The sequence below is a fragment of the Tenrec ecaudatus genome, chromosome 18 (assembly GCF_050624435.1).
Source record: "Tenrec ecaudatus isolate mTenEca1 chromosome 18, mTenEca1.hap1, whole genome shotgun sequence".
Lineage (NCBI taxonomy): Eukaryota > Metazoa > Chordata > Mammalia > Afrosoricida > Tenrecidae > Tenrec > Tenrec ecaudatus.
This window is the reverse complement of record NC_134547.1, coordinates 39,724,740-39,744,473: the sequence shown is the minus strand read 5'-3', so window position 1 is coordinate 39,744,473 and position 19,734 is coordinate 39,724,740. Positions and strand designations below refer to the sequence as shown.

At 43.1% G+C, this 19,734-nt stretch overlaps 1 protein-coding gene and 2 pseudogenes across 1 annotated transcript in view; 1 reads left to right on the top strand and 2 right to left on the bottom strand.

Annotated features, from left to right (window-relative positions):
- The window catches only part of HEATR3 (HEAT repeat containing 3), a 68,082-nt gene extending 57,828 nt beyond the window's left edge, over positions 1–10,254 (bottom strand). The window contains exons 1-5 of the mRNA XM_075536593.1: positions 9,968–10,254; positions 9,639–9,811; positions 7,120–7,207; positions 4,458–4,570; positions 776–885 (exon numbers count right to left, since the gene is read on the bottom strand). Of these exons, the coding sequence (XP_075392708.1) occupies positions 776–885; positions 4,458–4,570; positions 7,120–7,207; positions 9,639–9,811; positions 9,968–10,102 (619 nt within the window). The 5' untranslated portion in view covers positions 10,103–10,254. The remainder of the gene's footprint in view (positions 1–775; positions 886–4,457; positions 4,571–7,119; positions 7,208–9,638; positions 9,812–9,967) is intronic.
- LOC142431706 (melanoma-associated antigen B16-like) lies at positions 10,101–11,614 on the top strand (annotated as a pseudogene).
- A 2,165-nt stretch (positions 11,615–13,779) lies between these two features.
- LOC142431705 (secretory carrier-associated membrane protein 3 pseudogene) lies at positions 13,780–15,852 on the bottom strand (annotated as a pseudogene).
- Between the last annotated feature and the right edge of the window lie 3,882 nt (positions 15,853–19,734).

Sequence of the window (19,734 nt, the reverse complement as noted above, 5' to 3'; positions counted from 1 at the left end):
AGAATTTTGGTAGAATGGAAATTCAGTCAAGAAATTAAGTTTCCTCCAGTATTATTTATTCCATTTTTCTCTACCTTTCACTTAAAAAGGATTCATTAGAGCCAAAAGTAAGACCAATGAGGGGAATTCACTTTGCCTAGCTGGGAGAAACACAATTAAGATGATTGCCATTATGATGGTTAAGAAAAAAGACGCAACTTATCAATAATAATTTCTCTATTCTGACGGAGTAGTCCGAGTTTCTCACTCCTCTGGTTTTTGTCTCCATCCCCTGCTTAACTAAGGGCCCCCAGTGACTCTTGAGTTCAATTTAGAGAAGGGTGGAACAACAATGAAGCTGTTGAATTTTGCTTTCCCTGCCTCATGAAGAGAAGGGCTAAGTGAAGTTCTAATCACTTCTTCCAGGATTTCGGCTGGAAGTATGAGGTACCAGATATTTAACTAAGTCTAGATCTCAATTAACTTTGGTCCAAGGCCTGGTAGTGTGGTTTACTGTTCCATGGTAAATGGAGAAGAAAACTTCAGATATTTGAAGAATCAAGCTTCTAAGAATGATAGTAGACTAGAAGTAAAGTATACGTTCTCTTCCTCCCTTTCAGAGTGAAAAACAGAAGAATTTTATAAGTATTCATCATAGACTTTAAGAATAAAAAAAGCCTCTTCAGCTACATATGTAAATACATTGAGGATGAAATTACTCTAAACATGGTATAGCTTAATGAAAATGTTTTAATAATACTATACATAATAAATCATCACCCCTTTCATCACTTACCTACTGAAATAGCCAGGTCAACATTGGTGGAAAACCTACTTAAAAACTTTAATATACTCTCCAAACACCCTTCTTTGTTGAATACAGATACTGCTTTACTACTGCATTCACTAAAGGGAGAAAAAACAAGTTTTACTACTTGTATTTTATTTATTTTTAAATTTATTAAATACTTTTATTGGGGGCTCTTACAGCTCTTATCACAATCCATATATATACATCCATGGTGTCAAGCACATTTGTACTTATGTTGCCATCATTTTCTTTTTTTTAATTATTTTTTTATTTTTCAATTTTCATTCAATCTTTTTATTTTTTATTAAAGATCATTTTATTGGGGGATCTTACAGCTCTTGTAACAAACCATACATCATGACATAATAGTACATATATTCCACTGTTCTTTTCTAGACATTTACTTTAAGAAATCAACCAGAGTAACTCATGAAAAAAATTGCAATTTCCCTTTCGACCCATTCTTTCTTTATCTTCTTGGGGGGGACCCTTTCTTTAATGTTGTAATTTTAAAAAAATTATTTTGTTTTCTTTTGGAATGAGGTTTTTCTGTGTTGCTTTGTTACTGTTGTTAGGGGCAGAGTTGTGAGTTCCTTTATATGAAATCCAGAATAGGTAAATATATAGACAGTAACTAACTTGATATTTTCATAGGGTTATGATGGGAGGGGACTAGGGAAACACAGAAAGCTAGTAATATTGAGTATAAAAATGAAGAACATTTTCTAAAATTGATCGCAGTGATGATTACATGATTTTTAATATATTCTAATCATTGATTTCTACATTATATGAATTGTATCTAAATAAAATGCTTTTATGAAGCTCCTTTAATTGACACATAAAAAAGCACAAATTTTAAAGACACCCAAATTATATTTTATTGAGTCCTAGATCATGGTTATGTCAATAAGAACTAAGCAGTTTGCAATAGAGAAATTATTTTCAAATAATTATCTTTGAAATTACACTTTTACAAAATCAGACAGCCCATAGATGTTATAATATATGGTAAAAAAATACATGTTAAATGCAAAAGTAAACAGGGCTAATCAGAAAAACTCAGTCATGTTTGCACAGAAAGGTAGACTCCACACATACCACATAAACAAACTTAACAAATAGCTAACAAAAGTTACAAAATTACTTTAGTAAGTTACTAAATCCTTTTGAAACCATTGTCTGTGTATCTAGTCACTGAGACACTACTATAAGCTTGTTCTTAAAATAACCAAAGTTGAGCCTGGAAAATAAAGCATGTTTAAAGGTAATCTAAAAATATAAAGCAAGTATCGTATATACTCGAATATAAGCCGACCCGAGTATAAGCCGAGGTACCTAATTATTACCTGGGAAACCAGAAAAACTGACTGACTCGAGCATAAGCCTAGGGTGGGAAATGCAGGATGTGAATTAGCACATAGACCAGAGGGGAGAGACGGAGCGCAGCCACAGACACATCCTTACCAGTTCAGCTGCCAGAGTAAGTGAATCACTACGGGTGTTTCTGCGAATTGGAGCCATCCACCTCATAGGACGGCTCTGATTGGTTAGATGTGAGTAAAAAAACATTCAAAGCCCTGCAGTGTCAGCGGGGCTTTGAATGAACAGCGGAAAAATGGCAATCGCCCACGAGATGTTACACCTCACTGGGGTACCACTCACCCACGTATAAGCCAAACCCCAGTTTTTCAGCACATTTTTTTGTGCTGAAAAACTTGGCTTATACACGAGTATATACAGTAAGTTAAAAATTATTGTAACTAAATTATATAGATGGGTCTCTTAGGCATATAAAAAAGATATAACTTTGGAGGTATATTCAGGCTCTTTTTTTAAATCATTTTATTAGGGCTTGTACAACTCTTATCACAATCCATATATACATCCATGGTGTCAAGCACACTTGTACATTTGTTGTCATCATCATTCTCAAAATAGTCAGGCTTTCTAAGATTTCTTTAAAATATTTCCAGTTCCAATAATGTATAAAAGTTAAAAGTTATTGGTACAACAGAAATATTGTACCCAGTGAAGCACCGATGAAACATAAAACTTTCCTCTAGTTCTTTAATGTTCTTCTCCGGCACCCCCCGCCCCCGCCCACTATCATGATCCCAATTCTACTGTACAAGAATCCAGGATAGATGAACCCCTCAAGACCAGTGATGAGAATGGCGATACTGGAGAGTGGAGGGAAAGTAGCATAGAAAGGGGGAACTGATCACAAGGATCTACATATAACCCCCTCCCTGGGGGATGGACAACAGAAAAGCGGGTGAAGGGAGACGTAAGACATGACAAAACAATAATTTATAAATTATAAAGGGTTCGTGAAGGAGAGGGGGCGGAGAGGATGGGGAAAAATGAGCAACTGATATCAAGGGCTTAACTGGAGAGCAAATGTTTTGAGAATGATGATGGCAACAAATATACAAATGTGCTTGACACTATGGATGGATGCATGGATTGTGGTAAGAGTTGTATGCGCCCCCAATAAAATGATTTAAAAAGCGGGAAAAAAGTAAAAAGAAATACTGCACCCACTAATTTTTTAAAGGTGCCCCGGTAATGTAGTGGGTTACGGTGCTGGGCTGCTAATCACAAGGTCAGTAGGTCCACCAGCTCCTCCTCGGGGGAAATAGGAGGCTTTCTGCTCCCATAAGGATAAAGTGACTGATGATAAGCAAGTTCAGATGGTTAGGAAGCCAACTTTTCAGGATCCTATTCGATCCTGCATTCTAAGAAACACCTTTGCTTTCAGAGGAAATGTAGTCACTGTTGAGACAGAATAAGGAACTATGACCCAATCTTGCTACAAAATGTGGGGCATAAAATGAGAAAGGGGGAGGGGGAATTCAAGCTGTATCTCTAGCCATTTCAATTCCTAACATGACATTGACTCCACTGCCACCCTGCTACTAGTAATCATGGAATGAACATGGCCTCTTCTTCCAACTAGGCCAAGGTAACTCCTTTTATATATTTGCTTTTCTGTCAAATGGCAGTTGCTCTGGTGGGGTAATTAGTTATGTCTTGAGCTGCTAATCAAAAGGTCACCACTTTGAAACCATCAGCAGCACCACAGGCGATGAGGCTTTCTACTCCCATGAAATTTTAGTCTGACATTCACAAGGGCAGTTCTACAGGGTCACTATGAATTGGAACCAAGTCAATGGCGGTGTGCATAATGTTTGTTTGTCAGATTGTTTAACTGTCAGAGCAGAAAAGTAAGCAAGGTCTGGTTTCTCCAGAAGCCAAACTAAAGTAGCCACTGTACCGGGACCAGACTAACTTGAAGGCTATTGCTGTTTAGGGTATGTGGATGATGGAGAAGAAGGGGGCACGTTAAGTATTCATGGTCAGGAGTCCAAGTGTTTTTCACTTCTTTCCAGTCATCACTGTTGACTAAGTAATACTGAATGTGCCCCTTTTTTCTTCCATCATCCGCATACCCAAAGTAGCAATAGCCTTCAAGTTAAAGACACAAACAAAATGAAGTGGTGCTATGAGGAAAGAGAGCTGGTCTTAGGTCAGCCAGGAGACTCTTATCAAGCGCTAGGTAGGATTTCCAGGTCTATCAAGGAGAACAGAGTTGTGTATAGTTTAATCGAGCAGCAGGCTGGACAGCACTCTAGCAGGAGGCGGTGTTTGAAAAGCATCTTACCATATATTCCACAGCACGTTCACTGCCTCATTGGCTATGTTCTCATAAGAGTTTCTGTTCTGATCTTTTGTATCTTGTGGAGACATCTCATTTGAATCCAATGCAGCACTACACTGAAAGCAAATACATTGATTAGTACCCTGATTCAAAAGAAGAATTACAACAAAAAATGGCCCGGAGATGAAGAACCATAAAACTATTAACATGGGAAAGAACAGTGATTAACAAGCCAATAAAATCCTCATAAAGAGTCAATACCACAACACTGCTTTCCATGTGGCAAAAGCTAAATACGAGGAATATTTTTCCAATCATTGTGAAAACTAGATATAAAGATTTTTAATGAAAATGAAAAATCAATACTAAGTATTTTTAACTGAAAGGTCCACAGTTTAAACTCAGCAATGACTCAGGAGGAGAAAAGGCCTGGCTCTCTGTTCCTTTAATGACTCCAGCCTGGGGAACCCTCTGAGCACTTCTACTTTCATACATGAGTTGGAAACTACCTGACAGCAAGCATTGATATCTATTCAGTACCTTCTATGTGTAAGGAATTATTCTGAGCAATTTTCATATAAGGGGTAAGTCAATGAGTATTGTTACAAAATCATAGAAACTTTCATTAAAGAAATAGCTCAATATTTGAAGCTATTTTTTTCCTAGACATACCCTCTACCTAGGGCTATACAACTCTTTGTTCTCTTTTTTTTATAAAAAGTTTTATTGGCACATATATCACGTGAAACAATTCAATAGTTCCATCACATCAAGAGTTGTACAATCAACACAATAAAGTTTAAAACATTTTCTTCAATCTTGAATTCATCATTCTTTGTTCCTTATTTTCCACCATCCTCTTCTGCAAGAGCTATGCAAGGGTCTCCATTTCTAACACTCCATCAAAGACAGACCCGCTTTTACACCACATCAAATGGTAAGGTTTGCTATCCTCAAGGGACACAAATTATGTTCCCTTTTAAATGTTCTTTGAATTTTGGGGATAAAATGAAATCTGAAGGGGCAAGATCAAAGATAAAGGTTGGATAGGCTAATATTTCACAATAGAATTCTCCAAGGACAGGTCTTGTCAGTCTCAAATGGGCAAATGTTTTGAGAATGATGTAAACAAATGTACATATGTGCTTGACACAATGGATGTATGCATGGATGGTGATAAGAATTGTACAAGCCCCCAGTAAAATGTGTTTAAAAAAAACTTCTTTATAATAAGGTCTCATGACTGTCCTGTGTCTCCTTGGAGAAAAACTATCAAGATAATCCTTTGAATTAAAAAAAAAAAAAAAGTCACCCAAAACTTGAGCTGTCCTCCCAGCCTAGAATTTATCTTTGAAGTCTCCCAACCTTTCTTAAAATGCTAGATTCAACAAGGACAAAAGTTCCAGGAGACAACAAGGACAATTGGCAAACATAGATCACAAGGACAATGTTCCTCATTCTAATTTGGTGCATAGTGACTGAGAGCTTGGAAGATCATGAACAGCCATCTAAGTTGCAACTATTGGTCACTCCCTGTCCAGAGAAAAGAAAAGTGTTGGGAATTGAGAGACACGTGGAAACAATTAGCTTAATCAACCGTAAAAACATGTTTTCACAACCCTGAGATCAGAAGAACTAGATGGTGCCCAGCTACCACTACCAATTGCTCTGAGAAGGATCACCTTGCAAGGCTCTCAAAATCATGAAAGAGAATAGCTTATTGGTCAGGTAGGGAATGAAGGGACTCCCATGAGGCAAGCTGCACAGGGCCATCTTACGCATGGCAGGACACTCAACAGCCCCTTCTCCAGAAGCCAGCAGCAGCTTTCCTAGCCCTAAAAAGCTAAGACCAGAAAAAATACCTTAAAATGTTTACTGCAGAGCAAATCATTCCCAGTTGAGAAGCAGTCCTCTAAAGGGAACGTAAGTAATGTTTGTCATCAAGATCAGGTAACCTTTATATAGCCTTTGGTGAAAATAATCTACCAGTCTAAAGACACACCAGAGAGAGCTACTTGGCACCGGAAGACATCATGCAGTAAGACTGGTGTGTTGTTAATTATAAGAATTTTGAGCTTCTCCGTGAAACTCCCAATATATCATATGTCAACATGGAAATAATGCTGTACAGAATAAATGAAATAATACAGAAAACACCAGACACACAAGACACAAATACTAGTGATTTTTATTATATGAAATTTTAAGTCTAAAACAGGGGTCCTCAAACTTTTTAAACAGGGGGCCAGTTCACTGTCCCTCAGACCGTTGGAGGGCCGGACTATAGCTAAAACAAACTATGAACAAATTCCTATGTACACTGCACATATTTTATATTGAAGTTAAAAAACAGGATGGGCAGCAGCGGCAAAACCACCCAGCGGGCCAGATAAATGTCCTCGGTGAGCCACATGTGGCCCGCAGGCCGTAGTTCGAGGACCCCTGGTCTAAAAGAAACAGTTTTAGAAGGATCTCTTTCAATAAGTCACTGGGTACAAAATTAAGTACAAGGGTGTTTCCAGTAAAAGAAATTAATTCCAACAGGATGCTTTGAGAGATGACAAAGGAGCTAATACCCAATCACTAGTTCAAGTTAAAGAAAACTAAGTTTGCCTACAAACAGCTGTGTTTAGAAACTGCTATGCGTGTATTTTAAGATTCCTACCTCTTTCAGCAGCGCTATCAGCGGAGTCATGATATCCTTGGTCACCATATCATCACAAACATCGAAACCTCCACAAGCACTGAGGTTTCTACAAAAGTCAAAATACATTTCACATTCAAAGCATATTAACAAAACACTCCCTATCAAGCTCTCTCGTTTATTTCTATTTTCAGCCATATTAAAGGTTTCACAGAGGAAATACACTTATTACTTCTGGAAGGTGCTACACAACCAATGGGTTCTGAATCTTGTTCTAAGAGACATAAATGATTTTGTCATGTAGCAAAATTCTAAAGAGGTCTGAGACAATACATAGTTGCATGACTATAAAAAAACAGAGATGAGCCACTTTCCCTACTTAATATGAATAAATTACAGCTTGATGATCTATGAAAGGGCCTTCTCCTGGAATCGATCTTTCAAGCGCAGCAAGGTAAAGGTACTGACAGTTCCTGAGAGAGCTCTGACTAAATTAGTTTAACTGAAAAGACTCTGCTTGCCTTCTGAGTGCACAACTGTGTGCTAGGCACTGAGGATATCCAAATAAATCAGAAGAGCTTCCCCTGTGTCTATGGTTTCTGAGGGAAAGTAAAGTTCTTCAATATGCCATTTCCTGCCCAGTGGTGGAAGAGTTTCTAATTCCTTCCAGCAAAAGGTGAGCCTTTTTCTCCATTCACTCTCACCTCAAGCATTATCCTGTTCCCCACATTTTTCTTCTCTGAACTTCCTCACAGCATCTTTTGTAACTATCATTAGTTGTAAGTTTCCCTTATGTGGTTATTTGGTTAATGTCTAGCTCTCTCTCGCACTAGACTATAAAGTAAAAGACTGTCTTGCTCACTATCCTATAGAGAACGCCTAACATAGTACCTGCTATACATATGATATTAGAAAATATCCGCTATATAATATGTACATGCTATATTTTATTACATATAGTAAATTATGTACATACCATATAGTATGTTGTAAAATATGTACCAACCATATTATATGGTATAACATTTGTTAAACCACTAAATAAAATACAAACAAAGATTTGACAAGAATTACAAATATTCATTTCCATTCCTCCCCCTTTGCAGCTCATTCTCTGCAGTTTTATCAAAAGGTAAATTAGGTCCTGATGCAGAGGGCTTAAGTGGAGAGCAAATGCTTTGAGAGTGATTAGGGCAAAGAATGTATAGATGTGCTTTATACAATTGATGTATGTATATGTGTGGATTGTGATAAGAGTTGTATGAGCCCCTAATAAAATGTAAAAAAAGAAAGGAAAAAAATGATTAGGGCAAAGACTGTACAGATGTGCTTTATACAATCGATGTATGTATATGTATGGATTGTGATAAGAGTTGTATGAGCCCCTAATAAAATGCTTTTTAAAAAAAAACTCCCCTGCCTAGAATAAATCCTTTGGGCCTACTCGAGTTCTTGTCCACCTCTCTAGTCCCATCTCCTAAAATTCCAGGCACACAATTTTCTGTTCTTTGACCATGTGAAATCTTCTTACATTTCGTATCTTTGCTCTTGCTGTTCCCTATGTCTGGAATGCTCTCCAGATATTTTTTCCAGATGGTTCTCTTAGCCTCCAGGTCTCAGATAAAGAGAACTTCCCACCCTAACTGTAACTCTTCATGATCTGTGTCTCCCAGCACATATTATCTTTCTTATGATACAATTATCATTATCACAAGATCTTTGAAAGCAAGGATGTCCTCTCAATGTCCTTCCCACCTGTTCACACTCCCCTGGGACATAGTCTGGCACAATACTTCAAGGGGAAATAAAGAGTTAAGGTACCCGCATGACTCTAGGACAGTGGTTCTAAACCTGTGGGTCGAGACCCCTTTGGCGGTCCAATAACCTTTTCACAGGGGTCGCCTAAGACCATAGGAAAACACATATTTCCCATGGTCTTAGGAACCCAGACACCGCTCCTCTGTCTCCAGGTAGGTGTGCCCACATGCAGACACGCCCACATGATTACCCGGTGTGAAGACTTACCCGTGCTACACCAGGCTTCAAGACAAAATTTCATTTATTTGTAATTAAAAACAAATATTTCACGATATATAATTACATATTGTTTTTGTGAAGAATCAGTATGCCTTAATTATGTTCAATTTGTAACAATGAAAATACATCCTGCATGTCAGGTATGAGCACTACGATTCATAACAGTAGCAAAATTAGTTATGAAGTAGCCACGAAAATAATTGTATGGGTGAGGGGGTCACCACAACATGCGGAAGGTTGCGAACCACGGTCCTCGGGGACACAGTAAGAGCGGTGTGTGCCGAGCCTTGGGAGCAGTGGCATAGTGGAAGGTTGGTGCAGGGGAAGTGTGGCAGGCGGACAAATGCAATGCGAGCGGTCTGGGGGTTCGTGAGATTTTCTGGAGTCCCACAGACCTCAAATGCCCTCTCTGCAAACAGGACGCCTTCTCCAGCTCTCCTGGAGAACTGATGAGCGCGCGCTGGGGGAACGATGGGGGGCCCCAGCCCCCGCCGGCAATTCACCTGAGCACGCCGGCCGCCGTCTCCCTCACTTGCACGCTGGGATCCAGGAGCAGCGGCCCGAGCTGGCGCAGGGCGTCTCCGCGCAGCAGCACCGGGAAGACCCGCGGCTGCTGCGCTAAGCGGGCCAGCCCCGCGCAGGCGAACTCGCGGGCGTCCGCGCTCGGGTGCTGGAGCTGCGCGGGGCGCGAGGCGTGTCCGCGTCGAGTGCGCACGCGCACGGAGGGGGGGGACCGAGAGGGAGAGAAAAAGCCAACGTCAAAGGGCTCCACGCCGACGCCCGGCCCGACCCTCCCGGTTCCGCGGGGAGCTGGCCGAGCCCCTCGCCTCACCTTCTCCAGCAGCTCCGTCACCAGCCCATTGTCCTCCTCCTCCTCGGTCCCGTTCGCTGCCGCCCCCTCGACCTCACAGTCGCCCGTAGGGGAGAAGTGAGGTCGCTTGAAGCGTCTCATCCGGCTCTTGCCCATGGCGAGTGCGCGGCGCGGCGGCAACCGTAGCGCACAGCTGGCGACGGAAGCTGCCGGGCCTGCCGTCAGGGCTACTGCCAAACGGGCTGAAGCGGTTCTGCTCAGCTGGACCGAGAGCACATGGGGGCGCTGCGCGCACGCGCGGGACTCGCCGGCGGCGAGAAGGGGGCGGCGGCGCTGGAGCGGAGAGCGCGCATGCGCAGCCAAGAGAGTGGGCGGGGCCCGACTGCGCAGAGGGGTGGAGCCCTGCAGTTCCAGGAAGGGAAGTTTAGGGAAGGTTGCTCAATTACGGAATCTCACCAAACCTGTGTTTTCATAGTAATAAAATAGAATTCATAACACCTCATTTGCAAGGTTCTGGTGAAGCTTAAGGAGCCATGGTTGCTCCGCGGGTTGAGCGCAGGAGTGATGACCGCAATGGAAATGATTCAAACCCACGATCTGCTCTCAGAGTTAGGCTCAGATGTAGACGGTCTTGAAAAGCCCACGGAATTGAAGGACGAGAAACATTGCCGGTCTCAGGAAGGTGAAAACTAAAAGAAGGTACGGAAGTCGTCTCAACCCCGAAAAGTGTCCAAGTCTATGGCTATCCACCCTCTTTTCGGCTGTTCCCCACAAGAGTTGTCATGTCTCAGGAAGAGGGTTAAACCTCCAGCATATGCGATCAACGCGCTCACATTCGTAGTGAACATGACCTGGAGGCTCTCTCCAATCCTCCAATGCCTCCAATCCTCCAAAACCTAGAGGAGGCTCCTGCTGCTGGAATTGCAAATACATCTCAGGGTCCTCAAAGTGAGATTGCATCTTTGACCAATGTCTCAGCAACCTCATCAGGTAAATCAATGAAGGCTGCAGCAGGGAAGAAGATAGTTCAAGCACCTCAGAGTCTTCTTCACATGGGAATGTACCCAGAGATCCTCTAGACCAGACGGTGGCATTGTTGGTGAATTTCCTGCCGCTCAAGTAGGGAATGAAAGTCCATTACACAGTCATTTTTGCTGAATGTTGTCATCGGAGAGTACAGAACCCATTTCCCTGAGATCATCCTGAGAGCCCCTGAACGCATGGAGATGATTTTTGGACTTGACCTGAAGGAAGTGGATCCCATCCACCACAGATAAGAGTTTTCATCAAGTTGGGTCACACCTATGATGGAATGCAAAGTGAAGAGGGCTTGTCAGAGGAGTCCTGATCTTTATCTTGGGTGTGATCTTCATGAAGGGCAACCTCACCACTGAAGAGGATGTCTGGAAAGTTCTGAATGTAAAGGGGCTGTATTCTGGAAAGAAGCACTTCATCTCTGGTGATCCCAGGAAGCTCATCACCAGAGACTTGGTGCCCAGCAGTCACCCGCCACGATTCAAATTCCTATGGGGTCCAAGAGCACATGCTGAAACCACCAAGATGAAAGTCATGGAGTTTGGGGCCAAGGTCGATGGGACTGACACAAGTTATTTCCCATCCCAATATGAAGAGGCTTAAAAACTGGAAGAAGCACACCAGCCTGTATGACCACGAGGTATAGAAGGGACCAGGTATCAGACATCAAAGAACAAAAAATCATATAACTGGGTACCTTCCCAATATGATTACTGAAGGCAAATGTGTGCATAAGCAAATGTGGTGAAAAAAGCTGATGGTGGCCAGCTATCAAAAGATAGCGTGTCTGGGGTCTTAAAGGCTTGAAGATAAACCAACAGCCATCTATCTCAGATCATGAGTTATAGAAGGGATCAGGTATCAGGCTTTAAAGAACAAAAAGATCATATCATTGTAAATGAGAGTGAGTGCAGAGTGGAGACCCAAAGCCCATCTGTGGGCAACTAGACACCCCCTTACCTAAGGGTCCCGGGGAAGAGACAAGCCAGTCAGGTTGCAGGGTAGCAACGATGAAACATACAACTTTCCTCTACTTCAGTGGGGCAGACTTGCACTTGATGCCCATTTGCAGGCCCACACTTTACTCTCCCAGCAGTGATTTCTCCAGAGCAAGGCTTCTCAATGTTTGGTTCCCATATGAGCAAATACAGAAATTAAATTGTGGATCCAACTCCAGACTTACAAAACTCTGAGGGTCCAGCCCAGGAATCTATCTATCTATCTATATATTTTTTAGCTGAACTCCAATTTTATTTCATATTATTTTACCCTTACTTTTTTTAAAATCATTTTATTGGGGGCTCGTGCACTTCTTATCACAATCTATACATACATCCATTGTGTCAAGAACAAATGTACATTTGTTGTCAGCATTATTCTCAAAACATTTGCCTTCTACTTGAGCCCTTAATATCTGCTATTCATTTTCCCCCTCCCTCCTCACTCCCCCCTCATGAACCCTTCATTATTCATAAATTGTTATTATTTTGTCATATATTACACTGTCCAACATCTCCCTCCGCCTTCTTCTCTGCTGTCCCTTCCCCAGTGAGGAGGATATACCTAGATTCTTGGAATCAGTTCCCCCAGTTCTACCCCACATTCTCTCCACCCTCCAGGCATTGCCACTCTCACCACTGGTACTGAAAGAGTCATCTGTCCTGGATTCCCTGTGTTTCCAGTTGCCTATGCACATACTCTGGTCTAGCCAGATTTGTAAGGTAGAATTAGGATCATGAGAGTGGGGGGAGGAAGTATTTAAGAACTAGAGGAAAGTTATATGTTTCATTGTTACTACTCTGCACCCTGCCTGGTTCATCTCCTCCCCACAACTCTTCAGTAAGGGTGTCCGGTTGGCTACCATTGGGCTTTGAGTCTCCACTCTGCACTCACCCACATTTTCAATGATATGATTTTTTGTTCCTTGATGTTTGATACAGGTCACACAGGCTGGTGTGTTTCTTCTATGTGGGTTTTGATGCTTCTCAGCTAGATGGTCACTTGTTTATCTTCAAGCCTTTAAGACCCCAGATGCTATATCTTTTGATAGCCGGGCACCACTAGCTTTCTTCACATTTGCTTATGCACACGTTTGTCTTCAGTGGTCATGTCAGGAAGGTGGGCACCCACTGATAAGATTTTTTGTTCTTTGATGTCTAATAACTGGTCCCTTCTAAACCTCGTGGTCAGCCAAGCTGGTGTGCTTCTTCCATGTGGGCTTTGATGCTTCTCAGCTAGATGGCCTCTGGTTTCTCTTCAAGACTCCAGACGCTATATCTTTTGATAGCCGGGCACCGTCAGCTTTCTTCACCACATTTGCTTATGCACATATTTTTCTTCAGAAAAAAGATGTGTGCATCCTGGAATGCCAATTTAATAAAACAAAGTGTTCTTGCATTGAGTAAGTGCTTGAGTGGAGGCCCAATGTCCATTTGCTGCCTTGGTACTAAATATATAAATATATGCACATAGATCTGTTTCCCTACATCACATAAATATATTTACATATGTGCATTCCAGTCTTTGGATCTCTATAAATACCCTTTGTCACCTAGTTCTTTCCTCTATTTCCTTTTACTTTCCTCTTGTCCCACTATCATCCAGCAATCCATCTTTTTTTTTTTTCCAGTTCCACTTCCTTTTTATTTAAATAACCGAAGCAACAGCCTTGGCACAGCAGAAGGAAGCTTGGGTCAGTCGTGGTGGTGTGGGAGGGGCAGCGGTGTGGCCTGATGGGGGAATGGGAGCCAGCAATGGGATTGGCTCCCTGTGGGCCAGCAATGGGATTGGCTCCCTGGGGCTGGGGCTCTGGTGGGGATTGACAAGCAGTGATGCCTCTCCAAGTCCCAGACACCCCAAGGATGGGTGCTATGTTAGCTCCCCCAAGTGGCAGGGCCAGGGATCCCAGTCAGGGATCATGGAGCCCGGAAGGCATTTTCTGCAGCGCCAGCGGCTGCGTTGGCAGCTGCTGTCCGGACCGCGGGGTTGGAAAAGACACCTGCCGCGAACTCTTGCTGGGCCTTCTGAAAGCTGGCACCCGTGCGGCGATACAGGGAGTGGATCCGCTTTAGCATCACGATGCCCAGCACGGCGATGGCGGTGAAGAGCAGGGCAACCAGCAGCATGAGCACAGCCACAGCCTTGTTGATCTTTAGCACCACCAGAGCCGAGAGCCAGCCGCTGAAGCCCCAACCCCGAATGCCAATGGCCTGGAGCACAAAGAGCACATCCTGGACGAAGAAGATGAAGAAGAAAATGAAGAAGTTGAATGAACTGTCGCTCCGGAAAGCCTTGTACATTGGGCGGTACCAGCAGACAAAGGAACAAGGAGTGAAGAGGAGGACCCAGATGATGGAAAGCCCAAAGTCCGAGCCACTGGTCTCCACACAGAAACTGGCCAGGCAGGCGAGGAAGTTCAGAAGCAGAGCTACGGTGCTGCACATCCAGAGGTAGTACATGGTGGAAACCGTCTTCTGAAACTCCTGAGGGATCTCCATGGAGATGTCCTGGAAGAAGCAGGGCTGCACTGGGCAGAAGGATGGCAGTGGGGGCCAATTGTTCTGCCGAGTCGCTGTGCCCCCCAAGGCGGCAGCATGCTGCAGCTCGCGCTCCCTCCGGTCCAGCTCCTCGGCCTTGCGGTTGAGCTCCTCCTGCTTCTTAAGCAGCTCTGCGGTGGCTGCGGCTGCGGCAGCAGAGGCCTGAGTGTTGTAAGAGCCGTAGTTCTTAGGTTCTGTGGGACTGAGCTTTCTCGAAGGCTGTGAAGGGGGTGCTGAGGGTGGAGGCAACGGGGCAGGGGCAGAAGGCTCATAGGCTGCTGATGGCTCCCGGGTCTCAAAAGGGTTGTAGACATCAAGCGTGGCATACTGCGGGCTGGGCCGGTGCTGGATCACAACTGGGTCCTGAGGGCAGAGTTCTGGGGCTCAGCTGGCACCTGGTGCCTCGTGAGGGGAAATTCTCAGGGAATGCTCTCACATGCTTGTGGCTCCAAGAACTGCATTCTAAGCGTCACACAGTTGTCCAAACCCTAGCCCCACGCCCTTCACCCCGCAGTGTTCACTTTGCACCCAGCAATCCATCTTTTAACAACACCTCTGAGTCATATTATTATGAAGCAAACTGAAGTTTGAGAACTACTGGACGAGAGAATATAACTCATACCTAGTTCTAATGGTGAAGATACGATCGGGTGGGATGGGTGGACAAATGTCTGCTTGACTGCACTGGACGAGGGCAGAGACTTTGGGGCTCTATTGTGAATGTAAATTTTTAACGAGTCTCCTGTTTCTAACCTTCTGCTTAACTCTGTTTTCTGGCACCTAAGCTTTTCTAGAGTCCTAAAAGACAAAATGGTTCCCTTCCTGAAGAAATTGCTCCTTTGTGGGAACGAAGGATGTAGATTCTTAATCCCAAATCAGCTTCTGTTCCTGCATCTGCTGTCCATCATGTAACACTTTAAAATTTTCTTATCCATTGTGGAAGCCTGGTCACAGAGTTTAAGCACTCAACTGCTAACGAGAAGGTTGAAAACGTAAGACCATCGTTGACTCCGTGGCAGAAGGCCCTGGCAATCTGCTTCATAAAGATCACAGCTTTGGAAATCCTGCAAAGAAATTCTGCTCTGCCTTCTAGGAAATCTATGTGAGTTGTAATCAACTTGATAACAACCGGTTTGTGTTTGAGCTGCTATTGACCTCAAATAAAATATATCTGAACTAATTCTAAAAATGCAATGTTAACTTTTCATGTAGATTAAAGCTTGTTACTTAGGCACTAACCCTATTATTGGGATTTTGTGGGTACAAACTCTGTGTTAGCTCTTCATGATTTCTAATGCTCCAGGTGGGGTTACGTTTACCTACAGCAGCTGTCATGTCTTTGTAATGCCGATGTTTTGAGGCAGTCACGTACACCCTTCTGAAACTACAAACGTTTGTGTCTTTGAGCCAATCCATATGTACAGGTGTATTAATATAACCAATACTGTTAAAAGTCACACTTCATTTTTTCCTGCCTTTGACTGACTTCTGAGTGATATCTCAGTTGTCAAAAACAAAAAAACTCCACGCTAGAACTTAGTACTATTTGAATAGCAAAGTTCTTTTAAAAAATCTGCTTGGGGTTCTTCATTTACTTGCCAGTGGAACCAAAAATCTAACTTGCAAAAGCCCGTATGGAACAAGAGTGGCTCACTGGTTATTCTCCTCAAGCACACAGAGGGGTGGTGCTTCAATCTAAGACCGGCTCTCACTCAGACAACATCCAGTGCAGTGTCAGTGTGTTAAGACAGTCATCATTCTGGTTGTTGTTGTTGTTGTTGTTGTTGTTGTTGTTTGGGCTTTATTTGACTAAAATATGGTGACCATGGCTCCAAAGCAAGTTAGCGATGCCACCAATAAAGCTAAGAGGAAAACCGTGAGGATCCTGATAGAGTTAAAGGAAGAACTCCTTGTGAAATGTGAACCAAGGAGCTGCTTCTCTGATTGGGCGGCTGGATATAACACGGCTAAGTCTACATTGACAGCATTTTTTTGGGGGAAAGAAGTGATTAAAATAGTGAGTGTGGTGAAAGGTGTGAAATCGTTAACCTGAATCAAAGAGTGTAGACCATCATAGAGGTTGAAAAGTTAACGTTAATTTGGATAAACCAGAAATAACTTAATGGCTACAGCACATCTGAGACAGTGATAAGCAAGCAAACTAAAATCCTCTAAAGTGATTCCATGAAACATGACGTGGGAGCGAGTGCTGAGCAGCCCAAAGTGCTCAGAGGCGGCCATGGCTGGTTTGCAAATTTCAAGCAGTGAGGCATGGGCAAGGAGATCAAAGTGGTGGCTTAATATGGTCGAGGCTGAGGGTTTCTTTCCCCAGCAAGTGTACAACTCTGACGAAACCAGACTTTTAGGGAGAAAAATACCCAATAGGACCTTCATTATGCCAGAGGAAAGGGCATTGCTAGACCACAGAGTATGAAGGACAGGCTCACTCAGCTGCGTGGGAATGTTAGTGGGGATTTTAGTGAGCCCATGTTAGAGTAACATTTCGAAAACGCATGCGCTGTTAAACAACAACAAAACATAATGAAAAATAAGTGTGCCGTGGAGGGCAAATAAGAAAGCATGCTTTTCATTGTGTGGTACATGAAGTGTTTGGGCCTAGTGTAAAAATATAGCCTGCAGGAGAAACACATCTATACAAACACTCCTCTTAGTGGACAATGCTCCGGTTCATCCTCCAGGCTTGGAGGTTGAGCTGGATTAAACATGCTCCTTTATTACTGTTAAGCTCTTGCCCCTGAATATGACTCCTCTCCTCCAGCCCATGGACTAGCCAGTCGTTGCTAATTTCAAATAACCGTACACCCAAACACCGCTCCAGTGGTGCTTTGAAATCAGCTCAGTCACCAAGTTACCCCTTCAGGAGTTCTGGAACAATCACGTTCACATCCTCTAGGCAGGGGTCCTCAAACTTTTTAAACAGGGGGCCGGTTCACTGTCCCTCAGATGCGTTGGAGGGCCGGACTATAGTTTTAATAAAAAAAACTATGAACAAATTCCTATGCACACTGCACATATCTTATTTTAAAGGAAAAAAACAAATGGGCCACAAACACCGGTGCCGGCTGGATAAATGTCCTCGGCGGGCCACATGTGGCCCGTGGGCCCGTAGTTTGAGGACGCCAGACTCTACTGCATTACCCTTATTGACAAAGCCTGGGAGAAGTCTTTTACAAGACCACGAACTCTACAAGGCGAACGTTGTGGCCAGTGCTGTGACAGAGAGAGACTTTGAAGCCTGAAGGCTCTGAGGAGCAACCTGTTGTGAAGGATGTTGCGTTTCTTGGCCAGTCAATGGGTCTAGAGGTTGATGAAGAGGATGTGGAGGATTTGGTACAGGAGCTCAGTGCAGAGCTCACCAACGAAGAACTTCAGCATCTTCAGAAGGAGCAGCAGCAGACAGCAACCGAGGAAATATCCTGGGGGAAGGAGCTCCCTAGTTCATTAATAAAATTAATAAAATGCTTGATTATTTTATTGTGCCAACCTGGCCAATAAACACATATGGGGTTAATTGAAGAGCGGAGGGATAAATGGTTCTGTGAGCCTTGCCTTTTTAGTTCTCGGGTCTCTTGTTTTGTGATGGTCACACCAAGGTGCAGCTGCCTTAGCAGTTCCCTGCTTCAGCTGGCAAGGCTGATTTCCTGCAAGACCTCCCCAAGGAGAAGTCACATGAACCTACCCCGATGCAGCCCTGGGCGCTGGAGCAGCCGTGTGGAGACCCCTGCCAGCGCTGAGATGCTTACACATTCACTGACTCGGCTTTCCTCCTGCAGTCGGCATCATTGTGCGTGTTTTGTGAGATGGAGGAGGACTTTATGGATTGGTGTTGGACAGATGGGTTAATGGGTTAATGTTGGACTTGTAGGCTTGGGCAGCACTAGGCTGGGATTTTTTCTTGATGTTCACTTAACCTTTACATAAAACTCTCTCATACATGAGTTTCTGTGGATTTGTTTCTATAAAGTACCTAGACGAATGTAATGCTCAATGGTTGGAAGTGCCCATTCTCTAGACAGAACATCATCCAGATAAGACAATGATACACAGAATTGTGAACCTGGCAAATGAAAATGCTGCTTCTCACTAGGCACATTTTGAAAAGAAGACAGAAATAGGTGTCGTTAGCTACACCAAGAGAAAAGACCCTGGAAAGTATACTACCAGCAGTCATTGTGGAAGAAGATTCTCCTTCCAAAAAATAACATTTCTCCTCCTTCTACAATTTCTCTCCAGCTCCCAGTATGCCAGAGAACCTCAAAGTCAAGGTAATTTACCTATACAATTTTTTTAATTAGCTACTGTATTGTGTTTTCATATCTAATGTAATGTGATTATTGTGCTGAAATGTTTTAGGGGTATTTCCACAATATAGGGTTATGAACTTTGTGTTAAAATCTGGAAAAAATGAATTGTAAGTGTAAATTTGGCCCTCAGAATCAATTATTTGGATTTCCACTATTTATAGGGAAAATATGTTCAGTTCTTGAACTCTTCTGTGTTTGAACACGAATTTGGAACGAACTGAGTTCAACAATCAAGGTATCGCTGTATTCCTCCTATGACATGCAAGATAATTAATTACATAGGATTTGTGTCCCTCCTCAATTCATGAGCTTCAGACCCTGAGGTTTCCATGGTCCCCCATTTGAATTACATAATGGCTTCAATAAATCTCTTAATTTCTTTGAACAGAATTAGATTTTTCTTGGCACAATCTTTGTAGAGTCATAGTTTGGCAGAATTTGAGGAGCTGAAAAACTAGAGTCTGGCACTGAAAAACTGGAGTCCTTTGAACTTCCAACCCCAGAATATATGGAGGTAAGTTGCTCCTGAACTAAACCCTGAGGCTCTGAGGCTTTTCAATACTGTTCTCCACCTTTAATTTTCTACTTGCCGCTGAAGGGTTTTGTTGGAGGTTTAGGTCGCCACCTACTGGCTGCATCCTATGCTCTTGCTCACATCCCTCTTGTTTTCTCTGCCTAGCTCTAATTTGTGACTTACAAGCAGCTGTTTCACTGCTCACACGACTTTCTTTTCTACTGTGTGCACTAAAGTTCCCTCTCAAGTTCTTAATAAATCCATTTCATTTTTCCCTAACTGGAGTCCGAGGGTTACTCTGGGATCTTTGTGGGGGGGTGGGGGGAGTGGGGGGAAGGGAGGTTGGTGCATGGATGGTGCTAAAGTTCTTAGTGTACT